General features: G+C 31.8%; 1 protein-coding gene across 1 annotated transcript in view; it reads right to left on the reverse strand.

Moving 5' to 3' along the window:
- Positions 1-2,804: 2,804 nt before the first annotated feature.
- Positions 2,805-17,466, reverse strand: part of LOC113177936 (uncharacterized) — a 37,937-nt gene continuing 23,275 nt past the window's right edge. Inside the window, 3 exon segments of the mRNA XM_077795329.1 lie at positions 2,805-5,275; positions 10,086-10,212; positions 17,339-17,409. Of these exon segments, the coding sequence (XP_077651455.1) occupies positions 3,366-5,275; positions 10,086-10,212; positions 17,339-17,341 (2,040 nt within the window). The 5' untranslated portion in view covers positions 17,342-17,409 and the 3' untranslated portion in view covers positions 2,805-3,365.

Raw genomic sequence — 17,466 nt, forward strand, 5'->3', positions numbered from 1 at the left:
TTTGTCCAACACTTGATCCAAACTGTATGGAAACATTATTATCTTTTAAATTAAAAGTGGAACCCACAGGCAATCTACAGCAGGTATTGAAAGGTCATGATGAGACACCAAAAAGCAGTTGTTTTTCTTTTTTTTTCATTAATTGCTGGGGAATTTGATTTGAATGTATGAAATATAAAAACTATATTTAAAAATAAACACAAAATATTCTTTTGTATTTTAAGGCTCAGAGCCTGAGGTCATAATACACAGTATAATTACCTCATATTTTTCTAATGCAATCCCAAGACAAAACAGTTGGGATATATTTTTCATTAAAAAAATTTTTTTACTAAGTAAAACTATGTTGTTCAATGTATCATACTTTTCTCTGCAGTATATGTTTGGCCTTAAAATTAATAGAAGTGAATGCTTTGATGGGGCTGACAAAAGGTTTATATTATCTTGTCCTGGTGAATATTGTGGCAGAATATATGGAGCATGAACCAGAAGATTTCTGAAATTGTGTATTGTTGTGGCTGGAAACACCTGAAAGGTACATCACTGTTATTAATAAAAAAGACTTACTAAAAACAGCAATGTTCTTTTAGCTGTACATAAGTGAACAAATTCTTTGTTATGCAAAAATGCCCTGTGCATCCGGAGATCACTGAAATACATTATACAGAGACTCTGGAAATCTCAGTTCTATTTTTTACCTCTAACTAGTAAGTTTTTCTAGCTCAATAAATCTTTATTCCTTTTCTTGCTTTTAAAACCAGAGGAGAAATGCTTTTCTTTTTTTAACTTTCTGGATTGTTTCTCAATTTGACTGAAATAAAACATGCAGGAATCTTTTGGAATATATTATAAGGCATACAAAAGGAAGTGAATAATCTTTGCTAACATTGTGATTCTTTTTCTTTCAAATGCTGTTCTAGCTCAAATTGGGTAACATCTTTCTTCAATTACCTCTGATTATATGATGATTTCCCCCCTAGAATTTAGAGGCCACACTTCATCCAGTATTTGTCTCTTGCTTAAATCTTTACAAGTTTTTATTTGTATATTGTTGTGCTTTGATCCAATTTATTTTTCTTCTTATTTAGTGTAATTTGATGTATAATTAAATTGGTATAAATATGTCTGTATTGGAGAGTGTACAATGTCCCCAGGCATTGTTCTTAGCCATATATTGTTTTAAACTCAGTTCTTCAAAAATTATATGTAATATTAATAATATTGTGAATGATATTCAATATGATTTTTGAATGGATTCCATGCATAAAAAGCCTTTGCCCTATTGTAGTTGGTAAGCCAACATTTTATGATAAGAAACTTAATCTTTACATAAAGCCTTCTCAGTTTACCTCTTACCACTTGGTTCACAGAAAATAAGACTATGAAACATAGCTCATTGATTATTTTTTCATAAGTATAAGACCTCACTCAACCTTGACTCCACATCCATTTCTCTGATTCCTGCCCTAAAATAACACTGCCTATAGAATAACAGTGATGTCAGAATTAACTAATGTATATGAAAACACTGATCATTTACCTCATTCACATAAAAATGAAATGTTTCCAATGAGGCTGAAGTCTAGAAGTGCATTATGCACACACAAGAAAGATAAAGCATTTCTCTCCTGCAAGAGCTTCCTTTAAGGTTGTGGAAATTCAGTCTATTCAAATCATTATGAAATGTTAAAATGTTAAAAAGTTAAAATGTTGAAATTTGTAAATCAAGATGTGAAAATCTGGGGCTTATTTTCCAATATTTATCTATGTCCTTCCTATAACTTGTAATTTCACCATGAAAAAAAAACATAAAGTAAATTACAATGATTTGATTATGCAAATTATACTCCACATTAAGTTTGATTAAAATGTGTAAAAGTATTAAGAGATGCTAGAGTATTATTTACTCAATAGTAGGTTTTACTGTTGCATAAAATATTTAATCAAGTGGAATACTGTGATATCTGTCTTTTAATGACAAAATGCAATACATGAGTGTTAACATATACAGAAATATTCAGTTACAAAGACATATTGCATACATAAATAGTTAAAAAATGCACTGTAAACTGGGCAAGATGGTCCATGCTTGTAATCCAAGCAAATTGGGAAGCTGAGTAGTTTCAGAAGTTTAAATTCAGCCTCAGCATCTTAGTGTGGATTCACACAACTTGGCAAGACCAGTATCAAAATTTGAAAAGGCAGAGAGAGGACATAAGAATGTGGCACTGTGTTTAAAAATCCCTAAATTTAAACTGCAATACAAAAAAAGATTAAAATATTACAATTCAGTGTTACACATCAAAAAATAGATTCCTTATAATTGTTTTCTCTGGTATTCAAAAGTGAAAATAGTAATATTTGATTTAGAAAAAAATATATATGCTTTCAACGATGAGGTTTCTGCATTATACATGTATGATATTTATGACTGACATTTCTACCAAATAACTTGATAATGCTTAATAAATTTAATCAAAAGTTACTTATATTCGATATTTAAATGAGTTGTGTCTTTATTGATCCTCATATACATCAAGGTGTAATGTATAGATAATGACTTCACTATACTCTCACATTTGTCAAGGTGTTGATTTTAAATGTTTCATTGTTATATAAGGCATACATTTTGGACAAAATCTGTTCAATGTTCACTACAGGTATGATTTTTCAGATGTTCAATGGATTTAAAATTTGAATAAGTTGGGAAATATTATTTAACTTTTTAGGGTTTCTGGGCACAATGTATTCTCCAAAAATCACTAGTGTTTAAGAAACATGTGGCTATGAAATGTTGTTGTTTTTTTTTTTTCCATTTGTATTCTCTCTAACCTGTATGTATCCACAGGTGCTGAGTATTGTTGAATAAATTTTGAAGGCATTGTCACATTGTCAATTTTCACATTTCCAAACTTTCTCTCTGCTATGATTATTGTGGTGAGGATTAAATTTTAACCCCTTCTTAGAGGAATGGTTCAATGGTCTAATTTATAAGGCTTCTCTCCAACATATTTTCTCTGATGTCTAGTAATGTATGATATATAATTTAAAATATTTCTACATTCTCTATATTTGTATGTTTCCTTTTCAGAATAAATAGCCTAGTGGTGAAAAAGAATTGATTTCTTATTAAAAGCTTTGATACATTGTTTTCATTCATAGGGGTTCTTTCCTATATAAATTCTGTTGTTAATGAGGTTTAGTTTTTCTTTAAAAGTATTATCACTTTATTTACATTTCATATTCACCAGGGTGTCTTCTGCTGTGGTGAATAGTTTTATTTTTTATTAAAAGTTTTGCCACTTTATTCACATTTTTAGGGCTATTCTCCAGCGTGAGTTCTTCTATGGTGAATAATGCCTGTTTTATTCTAAAGGCTTTGCCACATTTGTAGGGCTTCTCTCGAGTGTGAATTCTGTGTTGCAAATAAGGTGTGATTTTCGATTGAAAGCTTTGCCACATTCTTTGCATTGGTAGGACTTCTCTTCAGTGTGACTTCTGCTGTGGCAAATAAGGTTTGATTTTTGACTGAAAGCTTTGCCACATTCTTTACATTTGTAGGGTTTCTATCCAGTGTGAGTTCTGCTGTGGAGAATAACGTGTGATTTTCGACTAAAAGCTTTGCCACATTCTTTACATTTGTAGGGTTTCTCTCCAGTGTGAGTTCTTCTGTGGCTAATAAGGTTTGATTTTTGACTGAAAGCTTTGCCACATTCTTTACATTTGTAGGGTTTCTCTCCAGTGTGACTTCTGCTGTGGCAAATAAGGTTTGATTTTTGACTGAAAGCTTTGCCACATTCTTTACATTTGTAGGGCTTCTCTCCAGTGTGTGTTCTGTTGTGGCTAATAAGGAGTAATTTTCGACTGAAAGCTTTGCCACATTCTCTACATTTGTAGGGCTTCTCTGCAGTGTGAATTCTGCTGTGGTGAATAAGGAGTAATTTTAGACTGAAAGATTTGCCACATTCTTCACATTTGTAGGGCTTCTCTCCAGTGTGAGTTCTGCTGTGGTAAGTAAGTCCTACTTTTCGACTGAAAGCTTTGCCACAATCTTTACATTTGTAGGGCTTCTCTCCACTATGAGTTCTGCTGTGGTGAATAAGGTCTGTTTTTTGACTAAAAGCTTTGCCACATTCTTTACATTTGTAGGGTTTCTCTCCAGTGTGACTTCTACTGTGGCAAATAAGGTTTGATTTTCGACTGAAAGCTTTGCCACATTCTTTACATTTGTAGGGCTTCTCTCCAGTGTGAGTTCCTCTGTGGCAAATAAGGTGTGATTTTCGACTGAAAGCTTTGTCACATTCTTCACATTTGTAGGGCTTCTCTCCACTGTGAGTTCTGCTGTGGTAAGTAAGTCCTACTTTTCGACTGAAAGCTTTGCCACAATCTTTACATTTGTAGGGCTTCTCTCCAGTGTGAGTTCTCCTGTGGCGAATAAGGTCTGTTTTTTGACTAAAAGCTTTGCCACATTCTTTACATTTGTAGGGTTTCTCTCCAGTGTGTGTTCTCCTGTGGCAAATAAGGTGTGATTTTCGACTGAAAGCTTTGCCACATTCTTTACATTTGTAGGGTTTCTCTCCAGTGTGAGTTCCCCTGTGGCAAATAAGGTTTGATTTTTGACTGAAAGCTTTGTCACATTCTTCACATTTGTAGGGCTTCTCTCCACTGTGAGTTCTGCTGTGGTAAGTAAGTCCTACTTTTCGACTGAAAGCTTTGCCACAATCTTTACATTTGTAGGGCTTCTCTCCACTGTGAGTTCTGCTGTGGTGAATAAGGTCTGTTTTTTGACTAAAAGCTTTGCCACATTCTCTACATTTGTAGAGCTTTTCTCCAGTGTGAATTCTTCTTTGGTAAATAATGTTTAATTTTTGACTAAGTAGTTCACCATATTCTTCACATTTGTAGGGCTTCTCTTCAGTGTGAATTCTGCTTTGCTTAATAAAGATTGAGATTTCTTTAAAAACATTCTTCCCATTGGTAAGGCATCTCTCCAGTGTGGTTTCTTCTGTGGCAAATAAGACCTTTTTTTTACTAAAATCTTTGCCACATTTTTTATATTTGTAGGACTTTTCTCCAGTATAAATTCTCTGGTGGTGAACAAGACCTGATTTTTTATATGATTTCTGGTGTTCACTCTCACTTGTAGTTTTCCTTATTTTCTTTTGTAGTAAATAGTCAAGATCACAACTTCTGTATTTCCCACTTATCACTTTGTGAAATATATGTTTTATGCCCTTTTCTGGTGAATATTCTTGGGTGTCCTGAGGAGTCATGGCTGAAATAAACAAAAATTAAAAAATAAGCAATACCTACTAGACAGGGATAAATATATTTTACATACATAACATGAAATTGAGGTAGAATAAATACATCAGGAGTGTAGAAGATTAGTATGTCCAAGTCATCATAAATCAAAAAAATATATCAGTTCAATAAAAAAGCACAAACAAAATAACCTTCAGAATATTACTCAAAATTTTGTAGAGATCACAGCATCCAAGAGGAGTATATCATTAAGAAGAGAAATATAATAAAGAGAAGGTAAGTATGTCACTTTTATCATCTACAGCCTTTTGTTCTCTATAAGATAGCATTGTGTATTTAGGAAATATCTACCAGCTACATTCACTCTCAGTAGAACACGAGAAATGTAAAACATACAAACATTTGTTGCTTTCTCAAAGAAAGTATCTAAAAACTGGCTTTGGTCTACCATGACATACAGACATGAAAATAACTAGTGTATTTTGAGTGATAATACCACAAATATTCAACAAGGGTAAAGAGGCTATGGACTCTTAAACAGAAAAATGAACAAAAAAATTTACTAAGAAATATACACATATATGTCTATAAAATTTTCCATTAAAACATTTTAAAAGACTATAAAAACCTTGCATAGCCTATGGCCATAATACTTGGATGAAGTCAACCCATAACAATCAAGTATAATAAATTGATTTTTATATTTTTAAATTCATGAGATATGATGATTTCTTTCATTGACAAATACACCTTTGTTTATTTCCTAAATATAACATGGTACTTTATACTATATATATACAAGGTAAAATTACTAAATATAATGAATTAACACAAAAAAGAATGAATTAACACAATTATTATTTTAGATAATTATCAGTTTTGTTCTTACAAGGTATTATATTTCTTCTATGAGTATTTATGAAGAATATAATACACTCACCATGTGGTAAAACAAAACTCTTGACTCTCTTATGCTCAATAAAATAAAAATATGTAACTTTGAGTATAATATCAAACCTACACAAAACACAGTACCTGGTGAGCAAAATTTTACCCACTAAATTTCTGTCTTCCACATGTGAATCAAATGTACCTGCAACTTAATCTCTGCATGCCACATTTCTCTTAATGCAAAGTCCTGCATATATTTCTTATAACACTTTAAGAGACAAAATATTTTATAATTCAATAATAATAGTATATAAGTACAATATTTGTACACATTTGGTCATTGATAGGCACATACATTGAGCCCATAACTTTAATACTGAGAACAAAGTCTGCACTAAACACAAAAGCTGAGTTTTCTGATTTAATTATTCATGGATACATATTTAGCACTGGCATTTCTCCATCTTTAGGTCATCTAACTTTTAATTTTTCATGTGTGGTGCTTCAGATTAACCCCCTAAATTCTATATCACTGAACTACAACACAAGTCTTTTTAAAAGTTTTTGACTCATGCTGTTTCTAAATTTCTATGACTTCCCTCAACATGAAGTACTTTTGCATGGCCTCCCAATTTGCAAATATTACAAGGATGCAGCACTGCTGTTGCCTATTTTTATTTATTTAAATGTTTTTTTATACTTTTTTACAAAAATGAACTATATAATCTACTGTTAGCTCCTTTAATGAACAAAAAAAAATAATACAGCAAATATAAACAAAGAGAAGCATGGCTTAATCCAAGTGACAAGAAAAAAAATTAAAAACTGAAAATTAGGATACTGGCAGTTATGAATTACTCAAAGAACACTAAATAATGATTTAAAGAAAGTTTAGAGAGTGAAATTAAGACAAAAATATAAATATAAATAAGCATAAATCGTGTATGTGAATAATTCTTTTAAAAAAATGAGAGGGGCATTCCTAGTGTGCAAACCTGAAATTCTACCATTATGGGAGAGGCTTATCAAGCAGGACCAAGTTTAAGACAAGTCTAAGCAACTTGTGAAATACTGTAAAAATTAAAAACCTATAGAATATACAAAGATAAGTGGGATACACACACACACACACACACTACACTTGAGGGGATATAAAACATATATATATATATAATATATATATATGTAAAAAATCCACTCATGTCACAATAAAAAGCAATGATCTAGAAATTAAATCATTAATCAAAATAGAAAAATAAGAAATATAGAAAATAGCTTACAAAGCAGAAGTATAATGAGTTATTCACTTCAAAATATTTATGATTATAATGCATTATTAAAAAACACAATAAAAAATAAAAAATACTAACAAAATTGAATCTAAAAAAAGAAACTTCCTAGTCAGTACCAGCATTGAGCATGAAAAGAAACCAAGCATGATCTGCTCCTAGAGGGCCTATTTGTTTAAAGATGGATAATACCTCTGCATTTACATCTCATCCTTTTGCACAATGTTTAATGAATGAGGTTTAGTTTTAAATTATGAAATTTCTCATAATCATTTGACAAGCTTTTGTTGAGTAAATTATATCCTGATCCTTGCCTTTTAAAACAGAAACAAACCAAGATCTAGCCTCTCTCATATTAATATACATTAAATACTGTTTTATTTACACTTAATGTGCTCAATATACAACATAAAATTAATATTCAAAATTGGTCATCTGCATTGAATAGGCATTTTATTCTCAAACAGCCATTATCTATCTATCTATTTGTCTATCTATCTATCTATCTATCTATCTATATCTATCTATCTATCTATGAAAATATATATAAGATTCCACCTTATTATCATGGCAAGGTACTATGCCTTTGATCACATGGGGAAAAGCATGGACTGTTAAACTTATGCCAAAATGTTCTTTTTGATGCATGAAATGTAGCAATTATAAATGTATATCAGGGACTTGACAAGCTGATTTGTAAGATTCATTTAACCCTGGAAGAGAAGAGTCCCTCCAAACAAGAGAATAATCATTCTCCTTAAAAGAGGAGAAAGATTAATAGAGGAACCCAAGATACTATAATTCCAGATTCTTCGGGGGATATAAAACCATTAATAACCTCAGCTCAAAAGGAGTTGGCTCAAATAGGTTAGAATGCACTATGGATAACTTAGTTACTGCTTTGGTTGCTAAACTCACACAAAACTCTGTTAATGCTTAGCTCTGTTTTTGTACACCACTTGTGGGAAACTCAGTACTGTCAGATCCTGGACTTCTACAACCCATTAAAATATCTTGACTCACTTGGATGAAATCGTTATATACCTGAAAAAATGTCTCATGATATTCATTGTTGTGTTAGCAGAATAACTGTGTCCTTACCATCCACATAGTATTTAATAGGTCACAATCCTGCATAATATATTCATGAAAGGTCTATCCTCTTGATAAAAACTGTGATAATTCAGTGAACCTTCTCTCTAAGGCAGAATTTGATGCTCTGACATTTTCCTTAGTGGGTTTCCCTGATTAGCTCTATGGGCTTACAAAACTACAATGAAACTTACCTATGCTATCATAAAAAGTATTAGTCATGCCTCCATGGCTGTTAATATGCTTAATGAAGAACAAAAACAACATTGTCAAGCCATACTTAAAATTCATGATTGCAATTGATTGTGTGGTATTGTTATATCATAATGGATATCAGAAGTTTAATAACATGTGTTCCTTCAATTTAAGTGATAATAGTAATTTTATTTCAAAAGACTTAGATTACCTTAAAGATATCATTAATAAGGTACAACAAGATGATTAATGATTGACTTGTTGGATTGGCTAACTTCATGTTTACTCAATTTCATCTGCGTCAAAAAATATTCATAGTTGGATGTTTACTGATGTTGGCACTTGCTGTTGTCTATGGCTGCCCTATTTTTTGCCCCCACCAGCATTAAGGAGATAAGTAATATTATTTATTCAAAAGGCCTTAAAAAAAGAGGGGGGGGGGCTTTAAGTATTCTGACCTTGGAAATAGAAAGTGTGCGGGTGATGGAAACTGGCACCCTGAGTCCCACAATAGTTAAGTCCCAGCAGTTTCTCTCTGAAGCTATTAAGACAACTTTACAGGTGCACTATCTAGTTTCTGTGGTAATGTCCTTTGGGAGAAGAGACTCTTTGTTTGTATTAACTGTACGCTATCTTGGTTAGCTAACACTTGGGGTTAAAATAATACTAGGTTAGAATGCAGTCATTCCAACAGAAGCTATGTAATTTTGGGGCATACTATGTACAGCCATGAAGAGGAGTGGCCAGTTTTTTTATTTTTTCTTTTCACTGAGATTGATTCTCTGTCTTCTTTTTGCTTCTTTAAAGGTTTCCTCACAAGAAGAATTGTAGCACATCATGCTGGCCCTCACAATAAAACGTAAGTATTGATAGTTAATCTGAATAAACCGGGACATAACTAAAGAAGAAAATGGAGGATCACAAAGAATTTGAAAATGTGATAAATGTAGGGCAGTATGTGTTCAATGATTAAAATCAAAAGAAATAAACCTAAGCTTCTAAAATGTTTTTTTTTTCTGCTAAATAACTACTCTACCAACATTTTTTAGATTGGTTTTCTCTATTTGAATGTCTCGCTGTGTCCCCTGCTCTGTGTAGGCTACAAGAGTTTACATCACTAACGTATGCTAGGAACTACTTATCTAAAGTGGAGAATGTATAACATACCAAGAAAGAGAGAGATTAAAGAGTAACAATATATATTAAAGAGTAAATTATCTGTACTAAAAATGCCCTTTATCTTTGAAACACAAAACTGAAACTCATTCTTATTGAGAAGTTCCCAGAAGATACAACAGAAGTACATTAAATAATAACTATTAATTAAAAATTTTAAATGGAAATTAAACTTACCAAGGAAGGCAAAGTTTCTATAGTTCTCTAACATCACATCTTTATATAAGTTTTTCTGAGCAGGCTGAAGGCATTCCCACTCCTCTTCAGTAAAATCAATGGCTATATCCCTGAATGATAACAGTAACTGTAAAAAGAATAGATAAATAAATAACACATTAACCACATGAACATTTGCACAGTCTGTAAGGTAAATGAAGTTAAAATGAAAGTTAGTAGACTATCATGTAGGTGGTGTTCTGGAACAAAATGATACTATTATCTACTTCTGCAGAAAAAGTGATTTAAGTTCCAAAAAGTATATATATTCCACATTTGTGAAACACAACATAAAACTCAGACATTACCAGAAAAATATATAATTTTTGATATTTTATATCATGATCTAAATTATGTATATTGTTCAGATGAGAAAATTATTGTAATTAAAAAAGGGAATCCTCAAATTTTAATTGTACAACCACTAATCAGAGATTTACTAAAGTGTAGAATCTTATTTTTTATTTCTCTGATAGAGCTGGCTTTTCTGAATATGTAGTAATATCTCTAGTAATCCCAATACCAATGGTATAAGAGAAATTTTGAAATATAACAAGGTAGACAGACCACATAATGGAAATATTTAATAGTGAATTTAAGTTCAAACATTCTATGGTATTTATGGACGTTATTAATATAAAAAATAACAAAAACAATCCTGTTTGCATTTTCCGTTTTATAATTTTAACAATTTTTAACATACCAAATAATATATAATTTGTTTTTTTTTTTTTTTTTGGTTCTTTCTAGTTCTACCTGAGAGTAGAATCAATTTTTATGGTATTATGTAATCATGGGATATATTTTATCCTAATTAGAATCTTGTTCTTGTTGGTGACTCTGATGGTAGGATTTATATATATCTTTAATATTTCTATCTCCTTCCATTTTATTTATTTATTTATTTATTTTTACCACTGTGCAATCTACTGTTCTTGTTTTCTTACCCTTCCCCACTTTATGAACTTTAGATTTTACATATCAGCAAAAAAAATTAAACATTCAGTTTTAAAGAAATGGTTTGTTTTACTAAGCATAACATCTCCAGATCCATTCATTTACTGGCCAATGTCATAAAGTTATTCTTCTTTATGGCTGATTAATAGTTTATTGTGTACATAAGCAACAATTTTTTATCTTGTCATCATTGAATGGACCCATTCCTCATTGAATGTTTGCTTTTGTAGCTTAGCTATTGTGAATTATGCTGCTATGAACATTAATGTGGCTGAGTCAATGTAGCATTCTGATTTTATGTCCTTCGGGTTTATACAGTACAGTAAAAAACCTGGGTTAAATTGTCTTTCCATTTCTTTAAACAATATCCATAGAGGTTATTATGTTTCACTTAGACCTCTATACAGCTGCAAAAATTAAAATTCAACTAAACCTGAGGTTGAAAATAAAACATACAGAAAATAATTAGTAAGCCATAAAATGACTAAGAATTTATTATCAAATCTTTGATCACAATGAAAAGTAAATTTTATAAACTAAAAGTAAAGAAAATCTTAAGCAAAAGAACAAAATCAGAAGCTATTAAAGATGAACATAACACAGAGACAGTTACCAATATCCATGTTGGTGCTCTTAAAAAGCAAATGAGCAAGGTCTAGTGATGGAAAACTATAGTTCCAGTGACTGAGGAGGATGAAGAAAAAGGATCATAAATTCGAAGACAATATTATATATAATATTGTCTTATATATATTGTATTGAGCAACTTAGTGAGGCACTTAGCAACTCAGCAAGACTGATAAAATAAAGAAAGGACTGAGGATGTGGCTTCATGGATAAGCACCCCTGGGTTCAATTTACAGTACAAATTTTAAAAAAGCAGATACAATTAAAGAAGCAGTAGCAAATTTGAAAATTCAACAAATAATAATTATTTTAATTATATAGTATATAATTTCAAATATATGCATATATAATGATTTCTCATTTGATGGAAATACACTCTGATGGAAATTTTATCCTAAGAATATTCTGCAATTTTTCATTTCTCTGAGTATAATGACAAGAATCTAGATATCTGGCTAAGATATTTGTTATTTCCACTGTTGTACATAAAGTCTACTGCTGATGAAAATATCATGATGCCACATGATTGATGCTATGAACTTAAATCAATCAGGGTAAACCTCATAATAAAATAAATGGTAGAACTACAGAAAACAACAACAAAAACAAAACTCTTAATAAGCCTCTTGTTATTTAGGCAGTGATACATAATGAAGATTGGAGTGCAGGGAAGAGGAAAAATGGCATTCATTCCAAAGAAAGATGCTAGGATATTGGGAAAACAGTGTGATAATAAAATGCTATTTTATCCCTTTATTCAGAAAACATAACAACATATAGACACATTAAATGCTGAATATAAGTTATTAATAAATAATACTGAAATATATAAAAAGTACAAAACTTAAAAATTTATATACAAAAGATAGGGTACATACTACATTTACAATAACTTCAAAAAAAAATAAGATACTTGGGAATCAACTTAATGAAAGAGGCGAAAGATCTATACAAGAAAAACTACAGAACCCCAAAGAAAAAAAAATCAGAAAAGACCTTAGAAGATGCAATGATCTACCTTGCTCATGAATAGGCAGAATTAATATTATCAAAATGACCATGCTATCAAAAGCACTATACAGATTTACTGCAATTCTAATCAAAATCCCAATGGCATTCCCCATAGAATTAGAAAAGCAACCATGAAATTTATCTGGAAAAATAAGAGACCCTGAATAGCTAAAGCAATCCTTAGCAGGAAGAGTGAATCAGGTGGCATCACTATACCAGACCTTAAACTATACTACAGAGCAATGGTAACAAAAACAGCATGGCATTGGCAACAAAACAGACTGATATACAAATTGTACAGAATAGAAGACACAGAGACTAACGCACAAAATTACAATTATTATATATTAGACAAAGGAGCCAAAAACATGCACTGGAGAAAATATAGTCTCTTCAACAAACCCTACCTCTCACTATGCACAAAACTCAACTCAAAGTGTATCAAGAACCTAGGAATTAAACCAGAAACTCTGCACCTAATAGAATAAAATGCAGGCTCTAGTCTTCATTATGTAGGATTAGGCCCCAATTTCCTTTACAAGACACCTATAGCACAAGAATTAAAACAAATAATCAATAAATGGGGTGAAATCAAACTAAATGTTTATTCTCAGCAAAAGAAACAATCTGTGAGGTGAAGAGAGAGCCTACATACTAGGAGGATTTTTTTACCACTCACACTTCAGATAGAGTACTAATCTCTAGGGTACATAAAGAACTCAAAAATCTAAGCAAATAATAATAATTATAAAAATAATAATAACAACAACAACAACAACCCAGTCAACAAATGGGCCAAGGATCTGAACAGACAATACTTAGAAGAGAATATACAATCAATCAACATTTTTTCTATATATCTGATAGGTTATGCTGCTCCCTTTTCAGGACCAAGCATAGTTCTTGTTCAGTTTCTAAGGAAGGAAGACATGAACCAGAAGTATTCTCAACTCTCCTTTATAAATTATCAAATACAATTTTCTATGTCATGTTCTAAACATAGGTGGACATGGGAAATAGAGACTTGGAGCAGAGAACATTTTTTATTAGAAACACAGTGTAAAAGAAAGACAAAAAAAAAACATAATTATTTGCACCACTTTGAAGCACAAAAGAAATGGACCCTGGAATTCAGAAAAGAAAGATTCATACTTTTATACTCAGGAATGTGGATGACATGGATGCCTAAAGTGAAAAGGTTATTACAAGCTTTTGAAATACATTTTATGTGAGTGGCAGATAATCGTTAACCAAATAGTATCTGCACAGTGTCTTCCAGGGGCTTTATCAGCTGTGCACTACAGAACATACAGGTATTCATAGCCTCCATGAAGAGCATTATTTATCTGTGTCCTCTAAAATTATTCCCACAGTACAGATAAAAAAAAATGGGTATTTGTATACTGAATGGCAATTCAGCAGCCCACATCAAACTACCCAGACAGAACTGTATGAAGTTTCTTCAAAGACCATCAATGTATTGTTAGCTCCTGACACAGGGATGCCAGTCTGGGGAAATATTATTTTCTTTCCATTTTGAAGAGAGTGCATTGAGAATACATTTCAGGGGCAACACAAGTACTTTTTTTTTCATGTTAAGAAACTATTCAGAAACAGAGCTCCCAAGACAGATTTCTTAGAAGGGTAAATGCCTGGAGATTATAAAATGAAAAAAAAAAAAAATCAGTGGCCCTGAGAGACTCAGTAAGGAAATAAATATAAAAGGCTTATTAGAAACTGAAAAGCAAAAAAGTAACTATTTCTAAAAATAAATATGCTCATTAGTTGCTATCTCCTCAGCATGTCATTAAGTAAACAACAAATTATGTATGAATATTTCTAGGATTGAACAAATTTTATTCCATATGATTTTATATTAAACACCAAAATCCAGATAATAGAATTCATGATTCACTGCCAAAAATATTTAAGAAAAAAATTCCTTAAGGAGTGGATGTTTAGTAAATATGTCATTTAACAATTTAATTACCATATGATTTTGAGGAAATTTACTCATTTTCCTGCAGCCATAGTGTTGACATATTTCTTATTTATTTTTCCTGTAGTAACTTCCAAAGATAAAACCTAGAATCCACTTTAAATAACCTACACTTACAATCACACAAGAAACCTATAATAAATGATGAGGATAAAAAAGGCAATTTTAAAAAATAATTTAAACCTTTTTCTTTTTGTTGAAATCAAACTCAAGCTGCATTTTTGGATCCATTTTCTCTTTTAAGCCAGAAATCATAAAAAAAATATTAAGGCCAAAAATTTGAACTGCAAATTTATACATGAGTTATGTCTATTAGATTTAAAAATTCAAAATTTTTAGAAATTAACAATTGCAAGATAAAAACCCATTTTGGGAAAAAATAATAATATTGATGAAAATATAGAACAAATGAATAATTATTAACTAAAAAGGAGTTTAAATTAGTATCTATTTGTGGAAAATATTTTGCTATTGAATATACATGATACTCCCCATCATAGAGACTTAGTGAAATTAGAGCATATGTGACCATGATAACATATAAGTAGGCAATGGTACTCATCCAAACACTTTAATTCCAAGGGCATGGCTCAATACAACACCCATCTTGGAAGAGAAAAATAATAATCTGTATGAAAAATGGTCACTAGGCCGGTCACATTTCATAACATATTCAGTTTAAAAAAGAGCATAAAACACTATGTATAAATTTTACAGAGGTGCCTTATGAAAGTGGTATTTTACATGTGTAAATTTTTAGAAATAAAATATGTAGAACTTATAAGAAAATAAAAATTGTGAGAAGCACATAAAAGACTGAATTATACATCCCATGTATAGATGATAAAACTCATCATTATAAAGGTGATAATTTTCCCCCAAATTAATACCCAAAACATCTCACCAAAATTGCTATGTACAAATATAAATATATCACAGTGAAGTCTACTTTTATGTGTATTCTATAATGCAATAATTTTAAAAAGCTATAAATAAATATACAATAAAAGGAAGTAGGAGAATAGGGAAAGGGGAACTACTGGATACTGATGGGTAGCAAATTATATTCCATGTTTTATGATTATGTCAAAATAATCCTGAGTATTAAATACAACAATAATGCAATAATAAAAAAAAATCAAAAACATTTACTTTAAATGAAATAAGTAACCAAATCATAAATTTTTAAAATTAATCTACAAAATTATATATAGGGGCTGGGGATGTGGCTCAAGCGGTAGCGCGCTCGCCTGGCATGCGTGCGGCCCGGGTTCGATCCTCAGTACCACATACAAACAAGGATGTTGTGTCCGCCAAAAACCAAAAAATAAATATTAAAAATTCTCTCTCTCTCTCTCTCTAAGAAAAAAAAAAACACAAAATTATATGTAACTTTAGCCAAAAACCTTTTCAATTATAAGAGCAAAAAAAAAAAAAAAACTTATCATGGCCTACTATTCATATATATTGAGAAATCATAATATTACAATAATCATGAAAGTATCACAACACAAATAAAATCCCCATATGAATACATTTGTATGCAAAACCTGTATGCTTTATTGTGATAGTAAAGTCTAGATATATCAACCATAGCAAAAATAATCTCAGCAATTTAGCTATGACCTTTCTCAAAATAAATTTAAACCTACTATTAGAGCTATTTACCGGTGACAAGTCCTTGCCTCCGCAATGCTGAAGTATAATATAAGAGAAGCATGCCAAGGTAAGTTTAGAGTGGAATGTTGAAGCTTTATTAAAGGACAGTAGAAAAGACTTCTCTCAGAGGAAGAAGGGGACCCAAGAGGAGGAATCCATGAAAGGGCGAGATCTTCTCTTTTTTATAACTAAGTTCTTCCTTCAGCTTTCCTGCATTCCTGTTGAATTTCTGTCCTTTGATCTGTTATCTTGCAGTGATGGAATGTACATGGGAAGGCCCAAAGGCTGGGGGACAGGTGGGCTGAAGCAGTAATCTGGGCAGGAAGGGCTTTTGAATTAGCATCTCCCTGTTTGCTGGGAGCTGCTTCATTAACATTTACTTGGGATGGGCTCTGGGCCTTGGGGACATTTTCAATTCCCCTTTTCCTGGACTCCATTCTCAATATAATGTTCATTCTTCATTTTACTTGATATTAGACCTGATTTACCTAATGACACTAACTACCTAAATAATAATAATAATAATAATAATAATAATAAAAGAAAGTCACAATAAAAATTAGCTGGCTCAAGAGGAAATTAGGTGCCCCAAAACAACAGCTCCTTTCCTTCAAGAAAATGGCCTGTGGAGATTTGATTTTGATAATTATTCCACCTGTCAATCTCCAGCATCTGGTAAGACAGTGGGCTGCAGGAACACACCTGACACATAGTATTTTAGGCAGACTGAAGATGCCCTTTAAGCATAAGGAAGACAGCAAAGAGTCTCTTCCACTGACATGTTCCCCACCTGGTTGGTCAGTAGGACTGAGGACATAGTGGCCCAGTGGAGGACTTAAGCCTGCAGAAACTGCCCAGAGTCACAATCTGCTAGCTCCTGTTTTCACCACAGCCAGTCTTAGTGGTTCCAATAAGTAGTCTTTCCCCCCCAGCCTACCTCACTAGACCAATACACACTCACCATTTCCTGGTTCTCTGCAGTTGGGCCTCCTTGGGATCCTCAGTTTCTGCACAGGAGAGCAACCTGTGACTCTGAAGTATGAGATTCAAGTCCAGACAAATGTCAAAAAAAAAAAAAGAGGACTTAGG

This window comes from Urocitellus parryii, chromosome 1, assembly GCF_045843805.1.
Source record: "Urocitellus parryii isolate mUroPar1 chromosome 1, mUroPar1.hap1, whole genome shotgun sequence".
Taxonomy (NCBI): Eukaryota; Metazoa; Chordata; class Mammalia; order Rodentia; family Sciuridae; genus Urocitellus; species Urocitellus parryii.